The sequence below is a fragment of the Chaetodon trifascialis genome, chromosome 13, assembly GCF_039877785.1.
Source record: "Chaetodon trifascialis isolate fChaTrf1 chromosome 13, fChaTrf1.hap1, whole genome shotgun sequence".
In the NCBI taxonomy this organism is placed as follows: Eukaryota; Metazoa; Chordata; class Actinopteri; order Chaetodontiformes; family Chaetodontidae; genus Chaetodon; species Chaetodon trifascialis.
The window spans coordinates 7,795,384-7,823,322 of record NC_092068.1 but is presented as its reverse complement, the minus strand read 5'-3'; the positions used below and the strand labels follow the sequence as shown (position 1 = coordinate 7,823,322).

Here is a 27,939-nt window from a genome sequence, read left to right as displayed (position 1 = left end):
TCTCTCTCTCTTTTCAACAAAGAAACTGTGTAAAGTTAGTTATTACACAACAAAGAGAAAACAGTCTTTATCTTATGCATTTGTGTCATTCGCTCACTCTATCTTCCATTATTGTTATGAAATGTTCAACATCCATCCAGTTTATTTTGTGTATACGCAATGTGACAAGTTTCTCCATGCAATCCACAGCCTCTCCAGTTCGTGCTTTAGTATATCCCGGTATACATTTCTACAAGAAACACCACTTTTACTAGTAATGGTTTTATTAAACATTGAATTTACAAACAGGGAAGTAAGACATTACATTATTTGACATCTGTCTAAGTAACAAAACATAAAAGTTTTAAGAATAACTGTAGAAAAGTTTAATTTGTGCAATCAGTACAGTGATTCTTTTCATATAGGCTTATTACGGATATTACCAGCTTCTCTGCAGATTTTAAGTTCCAACATTTCAGGGAACTCTGGTTTTACAATACAATATTTGCATCACCACTTTTTTTCTTCTTCTTTTTTTCCAATTTTAATTCTCCATAAACTGAAGATTTGAATTGCGTTGAGTATGTCAAACATATTTATTTGACCTTTTATCGGCAGTTAGTGTCTCACTACTTTAACGTATCTACAGTTAATGCGCAGGACAAAGCTTAAAAACCGGATGTGATCAGCGCTACGCTAAACGTATTAAATCGGAACTCCACACACAGGATTTCCTAATCGATATCAGAGTCAATGACATAACACAATTTTCCGAAGTATGTCAGACAGCTTGCCTCTTTCCAGATGCTGTAATTTTAGCTGTATAATTAAGAAACATTTTAGTGGTCACGTGCATCGATCTGAATTCACTGCCGGATTGAAAACTTACCATATCTCTTAATGCTCTGTGCTGTGTTCGATTAGTGTTGCCTATTCAAATATGGCGCTGTAAAAGCCGAGGTTTGTTTTTCATGGGTACAAAGTATGTTGAAGTGCATTAACCGAACGGCCCAGTTTACGAGATATCTGCAGTCAGCAGGCAACGGTTTCTGTCTTAACAACGATTTTAGGTACGTGTAATCAGGCAAATGTAACTTTTTTGTTACAAATAATTGAGTTATTTCCTCACTTGTTATGCTAGCTAGCTACCAAGCCGGGCCGTTAAAGCCGGTTTGTTGACCTCAGTTAAGATCCTCAGATGGACTGAAATTGTTAGCTTCGTTGCTACTTAAGGTGGTAGCTGAAGACGTTTTGTGTGCGGAGCTTCTGTAAAATCGGCAAATTTTGAAACATTATACAACACCGGGAAATTAAAGGTAAACGGAATTAGACAGACGACCTCAGCTGCCGCTTGGATGTTTGCTCCGCTTTCTTGTGCTTTTGTTGCTAATTTAGCAAGCTAACGCTAGTTTGCCTTCTTTGAGTGGGATTATTTTATGTCCTCTACGAGTAACGATAGCTAATCTCCACTGTGCTTTGGCAGGCATATTTGTGTTTTCAGTCATCTACCTAACAATAAATTGTGAATCACAGAAGTCTTAAATGTGTATGAATGCTTTTACTAGCTAACGTGAGTTTTCTTTGCCTTTTAAAAACAGTACCGGTAACGTTATAGCAAAGTCGCAATAACGTTAATGTCACACACTCTTCATTCAAGTTAGAAACAGGATTGTTGGTCGTAAATAGATAAAAACAAAAAATAAAAGAAAAATAAATTAATTAATAAATAGATATACAGTAACGTGAAGGCTGTTACATCCAACCAGTCTGCCAACAGCAGTAGCTTTCATCGTGATGTTACTAGTTGCGCTTCATTGGCGGAGAGTCTAACTGAATGTCCAAACGTTTATGTTATGGCTATATGTATATATACATCATATTGTGCTATACTGTACAACATACGTTGTGTATACTACATGTATGAAACATTCTGTGCCTCACCAAAAAAGAGATAATGGAATTGCCCTCAAAGCTAAAACCTCTGAGCGTAGCAGCACAGACTTGTTGGCTAACTGCACTAAACTCTCCTCTTGATCACCTCCTGTGCAGGCTGGTGTCATCCTTACCACTAAGAATGACCGACCCGGCTGTAAACAGGGTGGTCAGTGACATAATTCGCTCTCCGGAGGACAAACGAGTCTACAGGGGCCTGGAGTTTACCAATGGCCTGAAGGCTATGCTCATCAGTGACCCAACAACAGACAAATCCTCGGCTGCCTTGGATGTCCACATAGGTAAAGGTCTTTCACTGCTATTGTCTTACCAGGTAGTCATGTATCTCCTCTAAGTACAAGGACCTTTATCAACCATTTTTAGAGAGGAATAGGGAAAACATAAGCAAATATGTAAGAATTCACATTATAGTAAAACATGTAGGAAGGAAATGCTTTTTGTTGCATGCATAGAGTAACCTCAGTACTGGCCTCATCATGCACTTACAGTAAGTATCTTTGATCTCTGTTGTCCAGTACTCCTGTTTCCATGAATAAACTAGCAAAATCAATATTGCTGTCTACCCACCTGCTGTCTCATTTACAAATAGAACGTTTGCCCTACAAAAACTATGAAAATGGTGTGACTTCCCCCTTTAAGTCCTCTCTCTGACTAAGCAGCAGAAGGAAACTATAATGAAACATAGTACAAAGTTTTCTGTGAGCTATCAAATTTTACCCATGAACTCTAACTCAAAGAGGTGGAGCTGCAGAGATGATGAAAGTGATGTTACAACTTCTCAGTCTATATAATGCTATACACCTGAATGGTATGATGATAAGCCAGGTCTCTTGTCCAAGTCTCTCAGAGTAGAAGTTTTCCCAGTTTGTTCTTAATTATTTGAGTCATATTATTAAGATACTGTTTTCTGTGTGTTTAAAAATATTGCTTGAATAGCAAGTCAACAATATAATTCTCTGTATATAAATTTACCCGTCGTCGTGCAATACTACCCATCTGGGGTTATTTCCAAGCTTTTTCACTCCAGTGAGGTCAACCGATCTGGCAGACAATGAAAAGTGTAGATGTTGTATCTAGGAACTTTCTAAGCCTAGAGCTACAGCTTGATTTTCTGTGTGCGTTTTTCTTAAATTCACAGGCTCTTTATCGGACCCAGCGAACATCTCAGGTCTGGCGCACTTCTGTGAGCACATGCTGTTCCTGGGAACAGAGAAGTACCCCAAGGAGAATGAGTACAGCCAGTTCCTGAGCGAGCACGCAGGCAGCTCCAACGCGTTCACCAGCGGAGAGCATACCAACTATTACTTTGACGTGTCCCATGAGCACTTGCAAGGTGCACTAGATAGGTACTGTCCTGTTCATTTGATGGGATTAAATTTTCCCTGTTCAGAAGTCATTTGTCTCATTACTCAGGTACATCTTAGCCGTGTCCTGTATTTATTTTTCTTTATTTGTGCTTAACTTGTGTGGGCTTTGGCACCCTCATGACTTTATTTGAATTGCCAAAGCTGACATTAACTAATGAAGAGCCTGTCTAATTCAGATTCATTCAACTCTACTCTTGTTTAGAGCATTTGTTCAAAGCTGATGAGTCTTTCTTTTAGGTTGCATGAACATGGTTGTTTAGCTATCAGTATACAGTGTTTCCAGGTTCCCAGGGAGTCCAGGTGTTAATCCTTAATCCAAGTGAGCTGCCAGGTCGTTGACTGTCTGTCTTTGGTTACCAGACCCAGCTTCATTGTATCTTCTCTTTTGTAACCACCAGCGTAGTTCCTACCCCCAACTCAGGCACAGGGTGAGACTGATGTCCCCAGCTTTGCAGGGGGCTCTGCTCACGTGTCAGCTGTGGTGGTTTGGAGAGAACAGTTGGGTGGTGTCAGAATTGAACCTTTTGAGATAAAATTACCTACTTATAAATGAATGATAGTTGAGCAAGCAAATGTTTATGTGTCATAGGCTAATTGCTCCCCCGCACAAGTGAATTGTGAAGGCCATCTGGACTGTAGTGGTAGGAAAGGACAGTGCAGAGTATGTTGAAATATTAATGATGTTGCCTCTTTGAAAGTAGAAGAGTACAATGTCTGAAAGGATCATGTGTGTCATTAGCTGGTACAGTTATTTTAACTAAAGCCCTGCTGTAATAATTAGAATGCCTGCGTTTATATAACTCTTTCTAAGAAATTTGCATATTTCATCATTGCTAGTCAAAGGGCAAGTTTTTTTTTTTTTCTAGACTCAACATGCTGTGTCAAGCAAAAGAATAACAAACACAAACACTTCATACCATAAACACACTGCAGTGCCAAGAGTCACAGTGTGTTTGTTTCGCAAGAACATTTTATTGATGTAAACAACCAGTTGCTGTGACAGAGGTACGTTTTTATTGCATGATATAAAATGCTCTCCGCTGCATCTTCAAATTTACAGCTCTGGCTGACCGAGAGCAGAGCTTTAAAAGTATTAAAATTTTGTGTCTTCTTGTCCTTTTCTTATTTGCATGGCAGTTGTTTTGACTTTGCATGTATTCAAATGGGTTTTTACCATGACCCACTTCATGGCCTTTTCCTTTTCTGCACACACCAACAGTCTCCAGTCTCCATTTATCCCTGAGCAGCATTAAGCTTCCACCAGAAAATCAAATCTTAAAATGCTGAAAATCACACAGTCTTAAGTAGTTTAAATATGTCTGAAAATTGATCCTTCATACTGGGCTATGCTGTTTGACGTTCCCTTTTGTGTCATCTTGCTGTCTCTGTAGGTTTGCCCAATTCTTCCTGTGTCCACTGTTTGATGAGAGCTGTAAGGACCGGGAGGTGAATGCTGTGGACTCTGAGCATGAGAAGAATCTGATGAATGATGCCTGGCGGCTGTTTCAGCTGGAGAAGGCCACTGGCAACCCTAATCACCCCTTCAGTAAATTTGGAACAGGTAGGAACTCTCCAGAGTTGCCATAAATGTTCAATAAAGCTTTGAACACATGTACGTATATTTAACAGAACAAACATTTTCCTCTGGGTCTGAAATGAGGATGTCATCACCCCAAATCTCGCGTGCCTTTGTGTCAATAGTATGAACCTGATACAATAACAATTTCAGGTTCTAAAAAATATCTATATGTGTGGTTGAGGCCTCAAACTGTACATGATCATGTCTGCTGGCCTGTTTGCATATTAATGTTGTTGGAGTTCATATTACACCACCTATGCACCATGTTCATCTTAATAATGACGTCATCATGGTGAATATTGTGAGATATTAGGCAGCACAAGTACCCCACTTCATATTTTCCAAATAAAAGGACACAGTGTTCTATAGCAATAAATACAATTTATATAAACCCTCTATATTTTCCACATGCTACAGCTTTGATCTGTGACATTTTTAACACTTTTCATGCCTCCTGACCATTAATATTCACTCAACTGACAATTTACTGTTGTGCACCTCTGGGCCGTTTAATTCCCAGGTCAGACTGACATAGACTTGGATGAGCTCCGAGCTCAAAATAACCACCTGATGGCAGTCTTGAATTATATAATTGTTATTCCGGTTAAGAATAGAAGAGGATCAGACAGACCAGAAAGTCATGCCCAGCTAGAGGACCAATATAATCTTCTCAGGAAAGATGCTTTGCTGTTCTGTCTGTGTACTTGACATTCCTCAGAAGTGCTACGTATAGGCTGCACTTGTATTTGAAATACAGCAGGCAAGCAGCTTGCTCATGTACCTGGTGGTATCTGGCCATGGTGAAGTTTTTTTTTAATCTTCCTGCATCCTACATTCAAAGTTGCAAAGTGAAACTCAATGATTTTATGGTTGTTTTGTTTAATCTGCTGGCAAAGATTGATCATTACAGTTGTAGAAGAAGTCTTATAATGAATAAAAATAAACAAATGTTCACATCTATTATTTGTCTTAAAGGCAACAAATTTACCCTTGAGACCCGACCGTCTAAAGATGGGATTGATATCCGTGAGGAGCTCTTGAAATTTCATTCTACGTACTACTCCTCCAACCTCATGGGACTCTGCGTGTTAGGAAGAGGTAAGAGTTCATTTCTCACAAACGTGATGTTTAAATGTTACATGAGCCTCACTTGGTCTTAATGATACTTGTGCTACTGCTTGTACTATCAATTACTCAAGACAAACAAAGAGGAACAAATGATGCAAGTCATGTGCACGTCAACGCTTGGCATAAACTGCCTAAATCATTATATTTCATTTGATTTTTTGCAAATTATTAGAGAGACCATTGCCAAGACAGAGTAGCTTCTACCTAATGCTGGTTGTAGTATTTCTAAGGTTAGTCCATGTACACTATGCCGTACACCTCTTTCTCGTTTTGCATGTTCATCTTCTCTTTACCGTTGCATACATGGTACAAGTGATTTATTTATTTATTTATTATGAAATATTTTCTCCTGGGCCTTTTACTGTTTTCTACCGTATTGATTCTCTGTAATTCCGAGAAACCTCTGCTTCCTTTGTGGTAAAGAACAGCACCCACTTCCCGTTTTTCCATCCACAGTGGTATTTGTGTTGGAAGGACAGTTAAAATTTCCCAATAAACAAAGGTTGATATTACATGTAGTGGGTTCTTCTACACACTTGGAAAGGGAGGAGTGAGGCGAGGGGTGTTCATCTGCATGTAGTCTGCAACCTCAGCACTAGAGGCCACTAATTCCTTCACACTGGACCTTTGAAATACATCCAAGGACTGCTGGGTCTCTCAAAGATGGTCTGACTTTTTCATGGTCATTTGATTAATTACACAAACATCTCAAAGTAATTGGCAATTATTTATTAAGGTTACAACACCTGCTTAAATGTTACGTTAATGATGTTCTTAATCCCCTATATAGTGTTTTTTTTTTTTTTTTTTTTTCAGTTTTCAAAATCAGAGCTAGCTCTTATTAAATGAAGCTTCTCCGGTATGTTCATTACCTGAAATTTGCATTTTCCTAACTTGCAAGAGATTCAGACCGACAGGTGCTTACAGAAACATCCTGCCGTGATTAAGGGCTCCAAGTGACCCTCAACTGCCAACTCAACTGCAGAGTGTCTTGTGAGCTCTCTTGTGAATCTGTGGGTCAAAAATATAATGGGAATAGAACAGTTGTGTGCATCCTGGAAATAATTAATGGCAGTTTATCACTAGACAAGTGCAGTCAAAGATCCATCTTTTACAGTGTTTCCTTTCTTTGTGTTCATTTGAGCTCCTGAATGTCTACTAACTTTAATGTAAACCTAAGCAGAATGATCCCCTACTTACTGACTGTACCTGTACTTTATTTTTTGTCCTCTTTACCTACAGAATCATTAGATGAGTTGACCTCTATGGTGGTTAAGTTATTTGGGGAAGTGGAGAACAAGAATGTGCCTATCCCAGAATTCCCTGAGCATCCCTTCCAGGAAGAGCACCTCAGAGTGAGTTAATTTCTCACCCTTTGCCGTAGACTCTACACTTTTACTACACTGTAAGGCCACAGCCAGTGTTTAATGAGATAGTACTTTTTATTTTATTTGTGGTTATGGATTATACACTATTGTATTTACCCAATAATATTTTGAGTAATCAAAGTAACATTTTTTTGTTTGTTTCAATCTTTGTGTTCTGGCACAGCAATTCTACAAAGTGGTTCCTATCAAAGACATCAGGAACCTGTATGTGACTTTCCCCATCCCAGACCTTCAAAAGTACTACAAATCTAACCCAGGACACTATCTGGGACATCTGATTGGTCACGAAGGACCTGGAAGTTTGTTGTCTGAGCTAAAATCTAAAGGTAGGACATGAAGTAGAGCTCCACGATAACGACAGACATGCTTAACCTCAACACAACAGGCTTTTCTAGCTCAGAAATGTCGAGCAGTCAAGACGCACCATTAAACTCGTTAAGATCTTCAATTTATAAAATCTGAAGAAAAAAATAGGAATATGAAAAGAAAAGATTAGAAAATGACCATGATTATTATTTTTAAGGCTGGGTGAACACACTTGTTGGAGGGCAAAAAGAAGGAGCCAGAGGATTCATGTTCTTCATCATCAATGTGGACTTGACCGAGGAGGGCCTCTGTAAGTAGTCCAAGTGACCTCACATGCGCTGGACTTCATTTATCATATTGTGTATGTGTGGGGAAAGCACACATAAAGAATACTCACTGTGGCCTGTCATATGTATGCGTCTCTGCAGTGCACGTTGAGGACATCATCTTCCACATGTTTCAGTATGTCCAGAAACTGCGAACTGAGGGACCACAGGAGTGGGTGTTTGATGAGTGCAAGGTAATTAATGTTGTCTGTTCAGTGACAGCGTTTCAGACAGAGGGGCAGGACAAGCTTGACCTACTTATTTCTGGTTAGTGGAGAAACTAATAGAGCAGCACTGACATAGACTGCAGAGACTGATGGATTCGCACCTCCCAGCTATTTTCACCATTTTAGGATCTAAATGTAATCACGTCAAATGAAGCTAGATAGAGTTCATTTTCTATGCTTCAGTGTAAACGTCTGTTTTTTTCCCCAGCCACCCAAAAAGGCGTTCCGAGAGGATTAGAATAACTTGTGGATTAAGTTCTGTGCATTTTCCTCTCCTAGAAACTGTATGCAGCTGTTGTATGCGTCCTCACCTGTTACGTGATCCACTTCTGTCCCTCTCTGTCTCTCTCTATAGGACTTAAACAAAGTTGCCTTCAGGTTTAAGGACAAGGAGCGACCCCGTGGCTACACCTCCAAAGTGGCTGGCTTACTACACGTAAGTCCTTTCTCCATCTGCAAAGGTTGTTTCCAGGGAGACACAGTGCAGCCCATTGTGTCTGTACCTGCTGTCGTCATCAGGCTGCCTGGTGCTGCTTCTGACTCTGTATTGAGAAGTGAGATTTCACAGAGGTGCAGTCAGAAATTGGCCTTGGCTTCCATATGTACCACAGCTCCAGTGTGACTGTTGCAACAGGGCTCATTGACTGAAGTATTAAATAACTAATGCTTTTTTTCTGAAGATTTACTGTGGGCCTTAAGGAGAAACGATTGAGTTTTAACCCTTTTCCACAAATGTTATACATCCAGTGGCCCCACCCACACGGCTGACGGCTCTCTGCTCTGTGTTTCAGTACTACCCTCTTGAAGAGGTTCTAGCAGCAGAGTACCTTTTGGAGGACTTCAGGCCTGACCTGATCGAGATGGTGCTGGATAAGTTGAGGCCAGAACATGTCAGGTCAGTGTGAGGACGTTGATCTCTGATGCCATCCATGCACTTGCAGTGAAAATGGCTTTGTTTTATACTATTCCTAAGTATAACAGAGATGACATTAACAGTAGCATAATAATACTGTAACTCAGCACTCCCTGTAAATAATGTGTTAATGTGAAATTTCTGCTTAAGATCAATGAAATCCCTCAGCAAGTCTGCCGTATCTTCATAACAGGTATCTGTGATAGATCGTAAGAGCATAATGATATAGAGGATAATAAATTCAGATGATAAATATTTTTTGTTGCCTGCCAGCTGTGACAAAGTGCTGTTGGTCTGCTCTGATATTTGGATGAAACAACTTTTCAATTTTCTAACTTGAAAAGGAATGCCAGACAACTTCACAGACTTGATTATCTCTGCAGCCTCAAAGGTTCAGGCTGTTATATCGGGGGATGGATACGTGTGCTCATGAATACATTATGGAGTTTTGCTCTCTGCATTGCAAACGCTGGTGTCCTCATAGGGTTTGCGCATAAACAGTTCAGCCAAACTAAAATGTTTTCTAACTAACTGCCCCTTGTTATTTAAAGATGTCGGCCTGTCAAATAGTACTTTGTGTTAAAGTAGAGTTTGGCATCCTAAGACTGTTTGTCAGTAGACTTAGTTGGCAAGGGATTAGCTAAGAACATATCAGTAAACCATTTAGTTTAAATATTGTTCTTTGTGAAGATGTAGAGGAGGTTCAGCCATTTTTTGGAATGACCCTTTGAGCCTGTTTTCTGGTTGGCTCCTTAACTTCATTTTCCGAGTGTTATCTCCTGGGTGACAAACATCTGACTGGAGGGGGGGAATAGCACAATCTTCTCTGCTGCAGCCATACTTTGAGTAAAAATCCTCCTCCGTGTGGCTTTAACACTCATTCATTTTATGGGATGCTACTTGTGTCAAGCAAAGTGCAGACTTGTAACCAGTCCATTCCTTAATGCTCACCAAGGAGGAAATTGCATACACCCATTGGCTGACCCTGGCAGTTTGCATGCCAGTGTCTTCCTTTACTGAAGTGGCTACTTAACCTTGGGGTTTTGCCAGCACTCCTTTGAAGTCATGACTGCCTTTCCTTCTGTATCAGTCTCAGTCCACCTGCTGTAAGTGAAGTTACAGCAAGTTAGGTAGAGCCATTAAGGATAGTAGTTATAATCACACATCATAGTATACTCTGGAGCCTCTGTTAGCAGTGACAGGCAGACAAATAGGTCCTCGTTTAGGCTTTGCTCGTCTCCTCTATGAAACGTCTGTATCCTCACTGTGCTGCATTATTATAAACTATGATGAGCTGGTTTTGGGATACATCTCCAGCCAGCATCCAGGTGTTGCCTCAACATCCATGTGTTGCCTACTCAACTGCAGGTAAAAATCCTGTATTCAAAACCTTACTTAAGTAAAGTATCTAAGTATTATCATGCAAAATGTACTTAAAGTAGCAAAAGTAAAAGTACTCACTGTGCAGTGAAATCGTCCCTGTCAGTGTTTTTCTATGATACATGATGTTTTTAGATTAATGTTGCTGCTGCATTCATGTGTATATTGGGTTTTAATGCTGTATGTTTAAGGCAGGGCTAATTTTAACTACTTTGTATACTGTTGGCTGGTTTCATCTCCTGCAGTGCAGCATATCTTTAAAGACAATAATATGTTTGTTGCATTGCTGTCCTGTGAAAACCACATATCTCTGAAAAGTCATCTTAATTTTCCAGGTGACTAAAGTAGAGTACTTGAGTAAATTTTGCTTGCATTCCCCCACTGCAGAGTAGACAGACCTGTACTAGACTACACTGTAGGAGAAGTGCAGCCTTTTCATCTCATTAAAACAATAGAATAAATTAACAATCAAGTTCATTTTTCAGGACTGTGCTCAAAATTCCAAATTGCGTTTCATGTAAATGTGTGTGAGCTGAGCTTTGACCGAGTGTAGACATGCACAGCTCTGCAGGCACCGGCGAAACACACTCTAAATGCAGCACACTGAGGGAGTATAGGAATTCTAAACTTAGCTCCTCAGTTCGAGGCAGACATGTTGATGGATTTCCACCGTCTCAAACATGATCCAAATGCAATACTAATAGAAAAGCACTCACATCTCATCTTGTGGAGTGGTTACAAACAGAGAGTATCTAATTAGCTCGGACAGAGAGGTTTTTGTATCCGTGTAACGTGATCTGGCTCGCTCTTTGCTTTCTCCAGAGTTGCAGTGGTGTCAAAGTCATTTGAAGGGCAAACCGACAAGACAGAGGAGTGGTACGGCACGCAGTACAAACAGGAAGCCCTCAATGACTTGACCATCGAGGTGAATCACCGCGGTCACAGTGCTCTAATCAAATCACACACAATACTGGAAATGGTTTTCCTCTGCTTTGTGATGAGTGTGTGACCACTGCTTCCGCCCGCTGTTTGCTCGCCTGTGTTTCAGAAATGGGCGAGTGCAGACCTCAACGGGAAGTTCAAATTACCGATGAAAAACGAGTTCATCCCGACCAACTTTGAGATCTACCCTCTGGAGAAAGACTCTCCATCAGTCCCCACTTTAATCAAGGCAAGTGTTTTCACAGTGCAGCTCCATCATCAGAGTAATGTCACTCTTCATTACCCAACTGCACTGGACAGTCCTTCCTGAAGTGCATATTGTTAAAAATCTCTGTTATGCTTTCATATGGTAATCAAGTATTGTGGCTGGGACATAATGTATTTAGTAGTGTTGTTTCCATTATGTGGAGATCAGAGGAACTAAGCTGTTAACAGCATACATATTCCATTCTCTGAAAGAAAGACTAAATAAAACTCTCTGGGCCTTTTCTGTGTTATTGCTAGAAGACCATACTGTAGTCTGTTGATATAAAAGTGAAGGTAAATGTATGCGAATGAGAAAATGCACACTGTCCGCTTGCAGTGTATAGCTAAAGTGCGCCTTTGTTGGCATTTCCAGGGACTGAAAACGATTATCTTTGCACAGAATGGACTTTTAGTGAATGTGAAAATGAGAACTGCCTGTGTGTGGTGTTCATTTCTTCCAGGACACTGCTATGAGCAAGGTGTGGTTCAAGCAGGATGACAAGTTCTTCCTGCCCAAGGCATGCCTTAACTTTGAGTTCTTCAGGTGCGTAGCTGACTGAACCGTTGCACTGGAACTGCGGACATGAAGTTCTACCTGCTAAATCAACATAACACAGAATTTTTAAAGGAGCTGGAGGAAATTTCAGTTTTGCATTAGCTGTACCTTAACTTTACAACGGCGTTAAGCCATAAGCTTACACCTGCTTCCTTGTCCAGTTTTGCTATACTTTACTTGGAGGCCATAACACACAATTTAATGAATTCAGTTAATTCAGTGTTTGCATATGCCACAGAGAAGATACTGCTATATATGCTGGGATAGGCTGGAGTGGCTTGTTTTAGCCAATAGTTGACAACTGAAACAGTGCCAAACCCTTCTGGATGGGACTCTAATGCAACAGTATTACTCTAGTAAGACTACTATTGTTTTAGTTCATAGTTGTAACAGACTGTATAAGTTGAATACTAAAACAGATGTCCTGTACTGGAGCGCTTGTGGCCAATACCTAATGTTATACCCTGATCTAGTACACTTAATTCTATGTTAATGTGTAGAATCGTGTTCTGTACAGTACTTTAAATACCTTCAGCTCCTCATGTGAGAAAAGTAGAGACCAGTATCTCTACATTTTGTGTGTCTGCTTTGTTTGACCGCTGCCATTTTCTCTACAGCCCTTTTGCGTATGTGGACCCATTGCATTGTAACATGGCATATTTATACCTGGAGCTCCTCAAGGACTCCCTCAACGAGTATGCATATGCAGCCGAGCTAGCTGGCTTGAACTATGACCTCCAAAATACCGTCTATGGGATGTATGTAAGTATTCACTCCCCACCGCCCTCAGCTGCATCCCAGCCCTTATGTCCCCAACCTTGATCATCCTCAGACTGGGCTCACTGTGGCTCAGGCAGGCCTGGGTTGACAGGTGTTTTTATGCCACATGTGTGGACAGGCTTTACCACACAGGTGATGCAATTCATCAAAATAAATGAAACAGTTACAGAACATGCTGTATGTCACAGTCTGTTGTCTATACTGTCAAAGTATTTGACAATTTGACTCCTCATGTAGTAAACCTCACCTTTCATAAATGTTCTTTATTTGCAAAAAGCCTTCTGACCCAGACCTGGCTGGTCCAGTCTCTGTTCTATCTGCACCTTCCTCCTCATTCTTCATCAACCATTTGTCCCTTTTCGCTCGCCCACCTCCAGCAAACCCTTATGACTGCTGAGGCGAATTTCCTCACGTTGTCAGGACATCTGGAAACACTGTTGTGCCTCTCTTTAGGGTTAAATCCACACCTGAATTTCGCGTCAGGCGGAACGGTGTTCCACCAGCGACGTCGAGTTTATGATTCAAAGGTCGATCTGGAAACAGTTGTGGCACAAGTCTCCCAGAGAATCTAGGTGACTGAGACAGAAAGCTGGTCATGAGGCTGCATATACATACTCTTCTTATCGTTCTTCTCGTACTTGCGTTGTCTTGTTTTTTTGTTTTTTTGGACAAACCCTCATACCCAACAAACATGTATTTTTGTTTTTGTTCTTTTTTTCCCCCCTTCCATTAGTCGCTACCTATACGCAGATCCCCTGCACTGCAACATGACCTACTTGTTCCTCAGGTTACTGAAGGATGATTTAAAAGAGTATACATATGCAGCCCGCCTGGCAGGGCTGGTGTATGGCGTAGCCTCGGGGATGAATGCCATCCTCGTAAGTAAGCCGTTTGAAGTCTGAAGGGAAGTGGGCGCGCCAATGAAGGGTCCACTTTGAGGCTTTGACAGAGTGTGGATTGGCTTGATTCTCTATGCTCAAGTGCTGTGTTCTGTTTGTCCAACCACAAGGATTTATAGGAATCTCTGCCTGCTAACACAAACCTAATATGTCACTCAGCTGTAGGAGAGCTGCAGACAGTCCTCTGAAAATGGCACATGCAGCTGTATTGAAAAATGTACCTCACAGAATTATGTTTGAGAGAATCTGTTCATCAGATTTTATCTTTTCATTGCTATGATTAGTATTTTTTGATTTAGATTAATTGTTATAATGGGTTTTCATTTTTAGGCCTTCATGGCAGTAAAACAAATTTCAAACTTTGTGCAGACTTGCAGTGCAAACTGAACCCTGACCGCTTCAGGCAGGGAGGCGTGAGTGACTGATGTTACAGATTCACTTCCAGAATTCATTCAGGGTTACATTCAGTGCATGTGCAGAGAGAGAAGGCCAAGTAGATCACATGGCAGGACTTCACCTGCCCTGTATCATTATTCTTTTGGTCTTTTGGCTGCCATACTCTACTTCTATTGTGTCCATGTCAAACACTTAGAATAAGAAAAAGTGTCTCTGCTGCAAGAGCCAAGGAATAAAATCAAATGATGCAGATTCTCTGACATGTTTTTGTCTCATTTCTGCTGATGCAAGTGCACAGAGGATTTTGGAAGTGAGTCTGTTTGATGGACATAGTAAGGTGTTCAATGAGACACCTCTTTGTTTCTCCAATTTCTGAATACAGCAGTTTTAACTGTCTGTGTGTGTGTGTGTGTGTGTGTGTGTGTGTGTGTGTGTGTGTGTGTGTGTGTGTGTGTGTGTGTGTCTGTCTGTCTGTCATAGATTTAATTCAACATACCTCGTTTGCTGTGCTGCTGTTTTGCTCTCTTCTATCAAGCTTTCTAACTTTGCCACTAACAGCCTTCACCCTTTGCCATATGACCCACTAACCTGCATTCATTAGCTTCCACTCACCAGTGACTTCACGATTGTGGTGTGTCCTTAGAGACCGCTATAAAACACAGTGTCTGTGTAGTTGTATGATGGGCTGTATGTAATTGATTTGAGTCAGCAGTATTGGCGTGGCTGGCCGGGTGTTTGTCAAGGTTAATGACGTTAGGAGAGATTGCTTTAAACGGGCGTCTCCGCAGGGAGCTAGTGACAGGGAGCGGGGAGGGATGGGCGTAGCCATGTAGCAGGAGGTTTTGCTGAATCATGAAGGACCATAAGGTGCAGATGACATTGCAAAGTGGAGGCTTCAAATAACCTTGACTGTTTTCCATTTTTGCAATGCTCATTTGGATAGAAAAACCTCATCATCACCCACTTAGGTCTGCTCTGACTCCATGACAGTTCGCACAGCAGGACATGATTACGCAACGCTTCCTATTACAGATCAACCTTTTGTTTACCCCTGTGATCAATTGACATTTTTATTATTTATATTCCTCCACATTTGTAGCTCTAAAGGTTATTTATTGGAACACTTTGAGCAAATAGACTGCGCTGTTCCACATGTTGTGATATTTGTAATGTCGTGCTGGTGACTCATCTGAAGCAGGGGAGTGATGTGCTTTTCTTGACAAGCATTTGGTCAGCCAATAATTACAGTACTTAGTCACACATTAGACATCCATGAGTCAGAGCGTTCAAATCAACAAATGAAGCTACAGCATGATCTGTGAATCATTTTAGGAAGGCCGCTGATGATGGCTGGCTGACCTTATCATTCTGTTTGTTGCTAATGTACCACCTGTCCTCTGTCACTGTCTGCTGCAGCTGTCCGTTAAAGGTTACAATGACAAACAGCACATCCTGCTGAAGAAGATCATCGAGAAGATGGCCACCTTTGAGATCGATGAGAAGCGCTTTGACATCATCAAAGAGGCGGTAAGCTCTGACCGCAAATCAGTACACAGTTATGATGAGTCATGATCGATCGAACAGGAGACCTTGTGTGATCTGTGGAACAGCTAACTTTAGCCATTATTCTTATCCTGCCTCACAACACAAGAGCAGAAAAGTAACAGTAGTAGTGGTTTTCATTCTCTCCACCAGTTTTGACACAGCCTCTTAAAAAAGAATCCATTTGAAGTGTTGATGTTGAACTGACTTGCCATCTCGTTCTCCTTTCAGTACATGAGGTCTTTGAATAACTTCAGAGCCGAGCAGCCTCACCAGCACGCCATGTACTACCTCCGTCTACTAATGACTGAGGTTGCCTGGACCAAAGATGAGCTCAGAGAGGCTCTGGATGGTGAGACGCTGCTCTTAGTCTCTCTCTTTCTCTCCTTAACTCTGTCTCAGAGTTCCACCCTTGTACTTATTAGCCCATTTTCTTCTGTGGGCCAAACTGAGCAAGTGAATCCTGGGCTGTGTAGCTGAGATGTATGAGGTTGAATAACTCAGAAGCTATAGCGACAAACATAAAACAGCACTATTGCATCACTCTCTCTGTTTCATAGGCGTGAGCCCCTGGATTAAAGTTTCAAGGTGTTTGGCCAACAGTCAATAGAGGACTATTCTTTCTCACTTTAAACCTTTTCTTCTCTTCTGTTTTCCTCCTTAAATCCTCATTTGAATGCCAAGGCTGTTCCCCAGCAGATGCCTCCCTAGCTGCAGTCTTTCCTCTCCGCAGTGCCAAAGTGGAACCTGAAGGGCAGATTGTTATATTTTTATCACGGGGGCTACACAGACTATCCTCAGATTCACATGAGACTCAATTAACCTGCAGGGTCAAAGCCTGTAGCCCAGTCACCAGTGCCTCCAATTACCACAGCTTGTTCTCTTATCAGTGCCCTTACCCTCCTGCCGTCCCCTGTCAGGGGTCTATGAGACACTTTCCGCATCTCGCTTCCAAGTATGGGTGTGTGTTGCTGCGGACAAACAATCATTTAGATAAGTTGTGTGTGTGTGTCCCTGTAGTAGCTCATCCTTGAATCTGGGGCAGACGTTGGTTGAATTCAGATTGTCCAGCCTGCATTGAGACTGGCTTGACTGTTGTGCTTGTGAATCTGAATGTGCATGTAAGTGCGTTTTACCAGGCTTGTGTCACTGTCCAACATGTGACCACTGTTGTCCTGCTCGTGACAAGAATGCTTTACCGTGAAACAACAGTTAGTCTATGTGTGTGAGTATGTGTGTGTGTGTGCGAACGTGTTTACTGATTCAGTCTTGATAGCAGCTTGGGAAATCGCTCTTTGACTGATTGCTGTTTTCTGCGATCTGTATTCCAGATGTAACTCTCCCACGCCTCAAGGCCTTCATACCTCAGCTACTGTCACGGTTACATATTGAAGCCCTTCTCCATGGCAACATCACCAAGGAGGTTTGTCACTGGAGTCACTTTTTTTTTCACTGCCAGCTGAGACCGTTTGAGTTTTGCTTGCTAAATTCACAATAGTCCCGCTTTCCCTTCATATTGAGACACTTTGTGAAACATGTACGCCTCCTCTCTCGAAAGCGAATGCACCTTTTTATTCTCAAACAACTTTTGAGTCACCCACCTGTTAATCTGGCCCTCCGACGGTATCCCAGAGGATTGTTGTCAGACCTCTGTCGCAGCACCCGCCTCACACCTTTTAACGACGAGCATCACACGCTGGTGGAGCGAGAGTTAGAGTCACCAGTGGGAGCAGTGATCCATTTTATCATCATGGAGCTGCAGTGTGGGTCTGCTTCTGTGAGGCCAGAGCAAGACCTGACCGAGACAGAGAAGCCCTGCAATATGAGGCTGTGTGATCCCATATACACATACAGTATCTTAACATGTTCCAAAAGGATTCTAGAAACTCATGGCTGTTATGCTGCCAAGTCTGCAAACTGCAGGGAAGTTGGTTTGATAGCCAGTAAGCCTCATTGATCTAAATAGCAATAAAACCCAACAAATTTCCTCTTTTAAGCCCGAGTGTTTTGGGTTGTATCATAAATCTGCTTCTGAGCCTTTTCTGCTCAGGACAACCCACAGAACAAATTCTTACTGTTTTCTGCTGATTAAAAAAAAACAGCACTGTTCACAGTGAGGTCTATGGATTATCCTGAATAAGCAGTACATTGTTTCTGGAAATACATTGTTGTGGGTTTTGTGGATTGATGCTCTGAGCACCATAAGCAAAATCCACTGTTGTAGCAACTAGAGTTGCAGTGGCATCCCAGTTTCATACTACAGTGTGACGTTTGCTTATCTACAGTATTGAATTCCATGCATTAGTGTTAAAAATATTTCAGGTTTGTATAAGTTTCTTGCTTATCAGGATGACTGTATTGTCTAATACCCTGTAGCATGATAGCCAGATATTTCTGAGAGCATTATCATGCCGTGAAATCTCCTACTGTTACAACCCTGCAGTAACAACAGAGGTCTCAGTGGTGACCCCTCACAACCTTTGTAAATGAAAATAAAAACATCTGCATGGCCAGTAAATGAATGAATATCAAGCTAACGTCACTGCAGTTTTGAGGTGAAGGTCAGAGAGCAATGCTTTACCCATGTTTACCATCAATCTGCGATCCACATTGAAGGCAGAAAAGGTCCAATGTCAAGATAAGTTAATGCAGCTCAGGTAGACCCCGCAGCTTAATGCAGCCTGTCGGGGAGTGAACATAGAAAATCACCAACTGGAATAGGTGCCAGGTTATGGGAAAGTATGCGTAACAGCATGGAAATGAGAAATTCTTGGAGGAAGCTAAACGTCAGAGCGAAATGTTTCGTCGTGTTTTTCTGAGAGAAGGATTTTTCCTTAAAAATCTGGTTTTTGTGGACTGAATGTTTTGTTTTCCCTCCCTGTCTGGCATCTCTCCAGTCTGCTCTTGGCATGATGCAAATGGTGGAGGACACGCTCATCGAGCACGCTCACACAAAGCCCCTCCTCCCGAGCCAACTGATTCGCTACAGAGAGGTGCAGGTTCCAGACGGTAGGGCTCAAGCACTCCCCCTCAATCCCACACACACACACACACACACACACACACACACACACACACACAGCAGTTGAGCACTTGTAATCATTGTCTGCCAGTCATGTCTGTCTCCACAGCAACCATGTCGAAGAGTCCTTCCCGAGCACTCTGGCCCTCGTCATCTGTGATGCTGTGTTGCGTTAGTAAAGATTGATTAAATTCAGCATCACCATTTCCCTCAGAGGAACATAATAGTCACTCAGTGGAAATGGACGTCAGCAGGCAAAATGCGCACACTCCTCCTCCGCTCAAAGATGAAGGCACACGCGCCAAGGAAAGCACCTGTGCTTGCCTTGCTGATTACATTAGGAAAGTGGAGCGATGTGGAGAGGAAAGCAGGGCCACCTGGAAACATCCTGTTTCTCACGGAGGGATTTTCCAGGCTTGGCTCCAGACTGCCAGTCAGACACAGAGCAGGAGCACTGGCGAAGGACGCAATGGATGTAAACACAGAACTGGCCTGTGCTCGACTGACTGGTTGACAGTCAAGAAACACGTTATTACTCTCAAAGCTGAGAGCTTCAGTGCGGCTAGTTCACGTAAATCTGTCCAGTTACACATTCATCTTTGTTAAAAGCACCATGTGATCCAGGTGCTGGCGTCTGATTTTGGAACCTGCAATCACTCTGAAATTGATTGACAGCATGAGAAAACAACTAAATCTACAGCTGAAGTTATTCATGTGTTCTGTTGCTGTAACAAAGGCTCGAAACACTGGCACGCCTGTCATGTATATGGCAAAAATGACTGATGGGCATTTAAAGCAGCGAGAAAACATGCATTTTCACCTCTTACTCTGCTGCATTTATGTGTCACGGCTCGTTTGTTTTGAGTTGACTGAAGGTTAGCTTTGCCACGCTGACAGCTTGATGTTTAACGTGCTGTGACAAAACAAAATCCACGCTGACACACAGACCTGAAGAACCCACACGTCATCAGTGCTGTGATTAATCAAAGGACCAGAGCTGTTCCTTTTTCTCTTTCCCAAGTAAACTTAAGTAAATCTATTGACACGCTGAGAAGAAAGCAAGGGGGGGAGATGTTGAAGACTGTGGACAAGACACCCCCCAAGCACAGAGCCAAAGTGCTCCGTCAGCAGGTACCTGCATTGCCCAGCCTCAACTCGTCCTCCATTCACAGTGAGCTTCATCACAATGGATGTAAAAGGATCCAGTTTTCCATATAACACAATGGATTGCACCTCTCCCCTCCAAAAGACAATTTAAAACCCAGATGGAACAGCTAGAGGAGCCGCTCAGCAACAGAAGCACGATGTTGGCATGTCCTCTGTGTGGACGCTCCTCTTTTACTGTGTCACGCTCATCTATGCCTCAAGAAAAGTGCTCGGGAATAATCCATATTTACAGATGCTCGTCAGTTTCTTGCAGCCATTGAGATGGGAGGGAAAGAGATTTTCAGTGTTGGCTGCATCTCACACACACACACACACACACACACACACACACACACACACACACACACACACACACACACACACGATACATGTCTCCTCTTCACCTTGTGTTACTGCCTTTAGTCTTCCATTTTCTTTCAGGCCCTGCTCAGGAGCTTTATTTTCTGTGTCAATAATGCATTTCCAAGTGAACGTGTTTGCCTTGTATGATTACAGTGCTGAAAACAGACAAACAAATATTCTTCCGCTCCTCTCAGGTGGCTGGTACGTTTACCAGCAGAGGAACGAGGTGCACAACAATTGTGGCATCGAGATCTACTATCAGACGGACATGCAGACCACCCATGACAACATGCTGCTGGAGCTGTTCTGTCAGATCATCTCTGAGCCCTGCTTCAACACGCTGAGAACCAAAGAACAGCTGGGTGAGCCCGCCTAACACAGACAAATCACGGAGAACGTATCGCGCCGAGCATTTTCCGACATGGTTTTCAATATTCTGCATATAGAGACAAGACAAAACTGAGGCGCTGGTGTTGTGTTCTGCTACCAAGTGGTGAATATTTATTTTTCTTTGAGAATTACGCAGTTTTAATCTGCATGTAGTAATTAGATACTGCTGTGTAAAGCCCGGAGATGTTTCTAAAGGGCTGTCAACCGTGGTGATGTTTAATAACTTGGGCAATGAATGGACCGAGTCTCTGAACCACATTTCTTTGGAAGTAGTCCTGTAATAATTCTGCCAGACCAAAAATTAAACACAGACACGGCAATCAGAGCAAAAATGTTTTTGAAATCACTCAAAAGGCTGAAGTCCATGAGTTCAGAATTGGAAAGTTAGTAGTTTTCTGCACAAACTAAGACTGCCTGTCTGCCCCCCCCCCCCTCCAGGCTACATTGTGTTCAGTGGGCCCCGGCGGGCTAACGGAGTACAAGGCCTGCGCTTCATCATCCAGTCAGAGAAGGCGCCCCACTACCTGGAGAGCCGCGTGGAGGCTTTCCTCTGCACCATGGAGAAGGCCGTGGACGAGATGAGCGAGGAAGCCTTCCAGAAACACATCCAGGCCCTGGCCATCCGCCGTCTGGACAAGCCAAAGAAGCTGTCTGCCGAGTGTGCCAAGTACTGGGGAGAGATCATCTCTCAGCAGTATAACTTTGACAGAGGTGAGGCCTCCCGACAGTCCTCCTCACCTCACTGCTACCTCTTAACTATGGTTAGGTTCAAAGGCCAAACGCACCTTTTAAGGATATTAAGATATATTTTACACCTATATTTCTAATCTAAACATCATGTGTTACGTAGAAAGTCAGATAGGAATTCTTGAGTGTTATCAATATATTGGTCAGGCGCAGAGGTGAGCAGGATGTTGCTTAGAGCTGCACGAATTTGGATCGATTAAAGCCTGAAATAATCTGCAGCCGTAGCACACCGCTCTCTCTTGCAGCACTCTCCTGAGTGCCATAATGGATTGTAATGGGCCTGATTCACTGGTAATCTGCCTAAAGCCCAGAGAGAGTGATGGCAACACTGAAAGGCTGCCAAGGGAGTGGTGGTGATTACTGACACGTGTGTGTGTGTGTGTGTGTGTGTGTGTGTGTGTGTGTGTGTGTGTGTGTGTGTGTGTGTGTGTGTGTGTGTGTGTGTGTGTGTGTGTGTGTGTGTGTGTGTGTGTGTGTGTGTGTGTGTGTGTGTGTGTGTGTGTGTGTGTTTCGGGGGTTATCTACCATGCTCAACGCCAAGGGCACAGAAACACACACAGCACACACGAGTCCACACACACAGTCTGCTCCATGAGCTAACTGTGAGATAGAGCTGTTCTTAGTAATTGTCTTCAGTAATTGTCTGTTTTACATTTTGTGTAAAAAGATGCTCATTCAAAAAGGCCAGATTCTGCTTTTTTTTAAAAAAAATAAAATAAAAGCTTTGGTTTATCATCAAGCTGTTCATGGCAGTGGAGAAAAGTCTAGTGGTGGCAAACAAGAAGCAAAAATGAACATAATGAAAATGATATTTGATAGCTCCACTATCAGCTTTCCACCAGCAACTGAACACAGTGATGAGCTGAACACTTTTCTCAACATGCTGTGGCTTCAGTTGCATTGATATGCAGCAATAATGACTTCCAGCTTTCACTGTGACCGATCATGACTGTCGAGGAACTTATAGATTAAGATTTTTTGTTTAAACCTCGCTGACATTAACTGGAACTGCTTAGAAACTGTTTGTATGGTTTGGAAAGTAGAAACGACAGTTCACTGGAGCCGTAGCGTCCAGGCGAAAGCGTTCCCTTCCTGCAGTGCAGCCTCTCTTTGACAGGCTCCTCTCAGGTTTCCACCATGACTGATATTATCGTTAATAATGTTGACGCTTCTGTTTGCCGTGGTGTGTTGCAGATAACATTGAAGTGGCCTATCTGAAGACTTTGACTAAAGAAAACATCATGAACTTCTACAGAGTAAGTAGTTCACTACAGTATGAACCCATCTCCACAAAAATAAGCATGAAGTTAAAGTTGAAACATTCTTTTCAGCATTTTAAGCGGGATAAGTGTACTGTTTTGGTTTTGTAGCTCTAGAGTGAAAAAAGGGAAGGGACACCATACAAAGATCTCAGACCTTAATTACCTTCATAGTGCTGTGGATTGATCGCATTCATTGTTAGAAAAGGCCAAGTGATGCACATTTCAAAGCTTTAGAAGCACTGTGACTCCTCGTCACAGCAATCAGCAGCCGTGGACTCCTCTAAGCAGCTGCCTCGCACTCTGAAAATAAAAAGAATTAATTCCCACAAGGCAAAGGATATGAGCTTTGTGGAGGAGTCATCAAAAGAAAACCTCCGTCCTCAGCACAAAATCCACCGAAACAAACATTTTGGAAACGAGTCCCGTGCCCAGAAGAAGTCAAAATAGAAGTAATAGGAAAAAAAAGTGTGCAGAATGATCAGACGTGCACCTCAAAATCCACAGCGGTCCAGCTCAGGAGGCACAAGCTGAAGGCTTTGCCGTGGCCTTCACAGTCCCCCGACCTGAACAGCACGGAGCATGTGTGGACGGTCGTCAAACTAGCAGACTTTTGCAGGAAGAAAGAGCCAAAATCCCCCAAGCAAGAAGTGAAGGACTCGTAAAAACAGTCATTATTATCTGCTTATTTTTATTATGTTTCATTTGTTTTTAAAATAATCTATAGAAATTGTCTGAAACATCCTTCATGCTATGGACCATTCACGCTCTTTATAGCATAGGAACTCCATAGCATGATGGACTTCAATGGTCCGACATTCTTCTCTTCACACTGTAACGAGTGCATATTAAAACCATAAACAGCAAACATCTGAGCTTTGAGAATTTCAGCTCATCATTTAATACCGGAGTAACAACGCGATGCATCTGAAACGACTCCCTGGGTGCTTTTACTCCAGCCGCAGTTTTATTTGAACGGCCCTAAATGATGACGCTCATTGGATTTTAATTGTGGTACTTTGCAGCTGTGGTTAATGACAGCAGAGGTGTCATTAGGAGGCGGCGTCATAAATCACAACAATAACGCTGCGTTTTATGACATGCAGGAGTCATGGAACGCTCCAGAGGGCCGTCAGTCATTGCTAAACGCACGTCTGGACTGATGGCTGATCAATGTTACAGCATAAATAAGAGAGCACTGACACAACCCTTTGTTCGAGGATTCATTGAAACATTGCATTTTAATTTACCTTTAGATGACGGGGAGCTCGATTTGGGCTAAAGTTACGGCCACAAAAGTCTCTCAAATCTATTTGTGCGTGCGTCCTGACACACGTTTTTTTTTTTTTTTTTTATCCCGCCTGCCCTCCGAGCTCTCATCTCCTCCCGCTTCTATTCATAGCAGTGGAGGTGACACTGACACAGGACGCTCCCAGCATATCAGCGGCCATAATGACAGCCAGCCAGCCTGTTTCAAAGGGGATAAAGGGCCAAAGACACATAGCTGCTGAGAGAATGGGTATTATCTCAGCCCAGCAGAAAGCATTACAGGCCCCATGCAGAATAAACCTCATGCATTTCTAATGTCATATCAGCTGCGATCGCAGAAGCGCCTTCTTTTTCTTTCCGTCGTTTTTTGGTCGGCGGGGTTGACGCCGTCTGACTGCAGACGAGCCAAATCTTCAGTCTAATATAATCCCCCATCCAGAGACAGTGATGAGGCCCTGTGGCTGAATCTCCGCAGGGCTGTCACAAGTCATCCAGACTTTGAACACACACAGTCATTCCCGTTACTCAGACTGTTTCTGATGAAATTATATATTTCCCCCCCGAAACTCAATGTGGACGTTTAAATAATGAATGTGTCACTGTGTCATTTCTACTTATTGATATTTGCCTCCGCCTGTGCATCACCCCACCCGTCTGTCTGTCCGTGTGTCTGCAGGATCGGTTGACAGTCGAAGCCCCGAAGAGACACAAGGTGTCCGTGCACGTCCTGTCCAGAGAAATGGACTCCTGTGAGTGTCTGTTCATTTCACTGATCCGCTCTTTGGGCTCATTCAGCGTCAGCTTGACCGGTCCGTCACTGTGTGTCTTCCCCAGGTCCCATAGTGGGAGAGTTCCCCGCTCAGAATGACGTCAACCTGGCCCCTGCTCCCTCCCTGCCGCAGGTAATGAGCACGTTCTGGATTTATGCTCTGCGTTCATCAACCTGACTGCACACAAGCACACCTGTGTTTCCTCAGTGATAAACCAATGAGGGCCCTGGAATTTAAGGGATAAGTCTGTGTGTCAACAAATCACCAGAAACAGCTCAAACCGAGAGTACCAAGTGTTGTCTGCAAGGTCAAAGCCTGATTAATGATTAATCCGCAGCTGAAAATAGTCCCCAGCAGATGCACTGTTTGTTCCTGTTTGCTAGCCGGCTGGTTTAGGAAGCGCTTTTTGGGGCAGACACTACGCACAGGGTCAGGAAGTCGACGCTGCTGAGACGCTCTGTTGGTTCTGTTTCTTTCCAGAATCTGTCCGTATCGTTCTCATTCTCTTCCACTGGGGAAAAATACGCCCTCTCAGATGTATTCTTGTGGTTAAGACATTTTGCTCAGTCAGTGGCGTCTTTGCAGAAAGCTGAACTGAGAAAATGTCCACCTTTGAGAAAAGATGGTTCGTGCCGAGTGAACACAGAACGAAGAACATTTTGCAGCGGCAGCTGTTGATAAAACCACACTGACCGCATTGTCGGCTCTTAAGTTTAAGAACTAACAGTGTGGGTTACCTTAACTAGTTACCATGGAAACAGAGCGCTTATTTCTCTCTTTCCTATCAGCGCCAAATGGCGTCTGGAGGAGGGCTTTGTCCTCAAAGGAAGAGACAAAGCAGAAGAGTGTGAGGACGTCAGCCATCGCTCTGACCTGCCGCCTATTTCTTTCTCCCGCAGCCTTCGCTGGTTCAGGACATGACGGAGTTCAAGAGGAGCCTGCCGCTCTTCCCCCTGGTCAAACCTCACATCAACTTCATGGCTGCCAAACTGTGAGCGAGGCCGGCGGGTCCACGGGGGCGCCACGAGGGACCCTGCCGCGTTTCCCACCTACACCACCACCCCCTCATCAGGAAGACCCCTCATCCGACTGAGCCTGCTTTAGTGTGCGTGTGCGGGTGCATGTGAATGCGCGTTTGTGTGTGTGTGTGGCAGGCTGGAGCCGCTAGAAGAGATGCTTGGAAACAAACGCGTGTATTTTGAATCACAAAGTTAGCCGTGGTTGTCGACGTAGCTGTGATGACGATAGAGGCCACAGCAGACTCACATCACGTTAAACAAAAGGAGGCGCGACACTCACACGCATCGCGGCCCCGCGTAGGCTGTCGTAGAGGAAGTAGAAACAACGTAAACAAAAAAATACACTGCAGGAGCTTCACAGTAGGAGGCGTTTTATTTGGATCATTCAGACATGCTGCTTGAGAATGGATGGCTGGCGTATTGGGATGAACTGGGGGCTGTAGAGGTTAAACACAGGAGCTCCATGAAGGCCTCTTCCTTCTTTTATTTGTCGGACTGGCGTTCTCACGGCAGGCGCGCTCGATTCAAATTTATGCATTTCAGAAGAGTCTCTGCCTTTCTAATTCTAGTTTTAACCCTCACAGGTTTTGAAATGTTTTTGCTCGTAAACTGGTAAAATGTTGGGACCCTTTAAGGAGCTGTTTGAGAACGTCGCCCATGAAGTCTGTTTTTAATTTTTGTTTTGTTTTTACACTAGTATATAATTGAGACATCTCAGGGGTACCTCCATGCTGTTTTTTTTTTTTTTTTTAAAACATTCAGTTTTACTAGTGATTGATTTAAAATAAAGACACTTTTATCAGTCTGTCATCTACATTGGTACTTTGTTCACTGTAGAGACGAACAGCAGTTCATTTTTGTTGGAGATCGTCATTATTCTTACACTCTGAGACGTGCAGAGACTTTCTGCAGCTTGTGCCTTTCCAGGGGGGCATCACTTACTTTGTGTCTGGCTGCATTGATCTGCTCCTGGTCTGATCCGGGGGCAGAATCGTGGAGGGTCTATCCCCCCTAAATTGCTGGACTGTGCACCGGCTCTCACAGCATAGATGTCAAAAAAAAGCAGCTAGAATTTTCCTCTGGAAAAGAAACATGTTGATGTCTGAAGGGGGTTGAAGAAAAGCTCCGGTCTGGATTCTTTTTCCTGAATATATGCACTTCTCTCACTAAGCAATAAACTTAATGATGTGGACAGGGAACAGTGTGAGGCAGAACGAGACGTGGCTCTGCACCGCTGATGAGCTCCAGCAGCTGGATCCACGCCGATCCCGAGCTCCAGCCTTAAAGGGTGGAGGGCTGCGCGGTGGTGCAGGACAGCGACGTCGGCGCCGCGCAGGCATGACCTGCTCTCTCAGGTGCTAACCAGCTTTGCCGTGACAAACCACTGCTGGTGGAGCTTCCAGCTACTCTGTTCAAACAGCCAAAAGTCAAAGTTAGGATTCTTTTTTTGCTCTCAGGCCCAGTTCTCCGCTCACTCCTCATGAACACCTGTACGCTGTATCAAAAGCTTCTTCAATGTTTTCCAGCATTTTACTACGTCTCAACCAGATCAAAACCATTTCAAGTTGTTTTAACGAGCCCCCCCTTCATTATCAACTGCTACTTTGTTAGAGGGCCGTGTTCCCTTTTGTGGTTGAAACCCAAAGACGAGCAGCAGCAGCATTAGGTAGACCTTCACTCCCACACGCAGCAGCTTGACAGCACCTGGGGGGCGGCGACGAGGCCACGTTCATGCAGTGTTCAGAAGAAACTAGCAAAATGACATATCAGGCTTGGGTGGGCCATGCACTGTTTACCTTGTGAAGTACCTAGTGATTGGTTTACATTTAGAAAATCAGAAGCGGTTTTTAATTTCTGGATGTCTTTAGCAGCACAACAGACTGTGATAATTGGCTGGTCGGGTTTGCGGGCTGGTGATAGATGAGTGCTGACGTTTTGAGTTTGTTCTTTTTATTGTCTCCTGTGTGTGTGTGTGTTTCTAATTAATAAACTACTGAGTGAAGCTGTTGTTTTTTTGTTGTTGGTTTTTTTAATGCAACATTTCCCT

At 43.1% G+C, this 27,939-nt stretch overlaps 1 protein-coding gene across 3 annotated transcripts; it reads left to right on the top strand.

The window, feature by feature from the left end:
- Window positions 1-934: 934 nt before the first annotated feature.
- ide (insulin-degrading enzyme) lies at window positions 935-27,894 on the top strand. 3 transcript variants are annotated; one of them, XM_070976959.1, is made up of 25 exons: window positions 935-1,049; window positions 2,029-2,213; window positions 3,071-3,278; window positions 4,691-4,860; window positions 5,854-5,976; window positions 7,249-7,361; window positions 7,558-7,720; window positions 7,918-8,010; window positions 8,129-8,220; window positions 8,609-8,689; window positions 9,045-9,148; window positions 11,369-11,471; window positions 11,595-11,717; window positions 12,196-12,278; window positions 13,804-13,948; window positions 15,782-15,892; window positions 16,139-16,259; window positions 17,239-17,330; window positions 18,805-18,916; window positions 20,633-20,800; window positions 21,267-21,539; window positions 22,770-22,831; window positions 24,780-24,852; window positions 24,938-25,005; window positions 25,773-27,894. In XM_070976959.1, exons 1-25 carry the CDS (start codon window positions 964-966, stop codon window positions 25,866-25,868), a joined length of 3,048 nt encoding a protein of 1,015 aa, XP_070833060.1. In that variant the 5' UTR covers window positions 935-963; the 3' UTR covers window positions 25,869-27,894. The 3 variants fall into 3 exon arrangements, with proteins under 3 accessions (XP_070833060.1, XP_070833058.1, XP_070833059.1); XM_070976957.1 differs by lacking the exon at window positions 13,804-13,948 and adding an exon at window positions 12,908-13,052; XM_070976958.1 differs by lacking the exon at window positions 13,804-13,948 and adding an exon at window positions 12,908-13,052 and having other exon boundaries at window positions 942-1,295.
- Window positions 27,895-27,939: the final 45 nt, after the last annotated feature.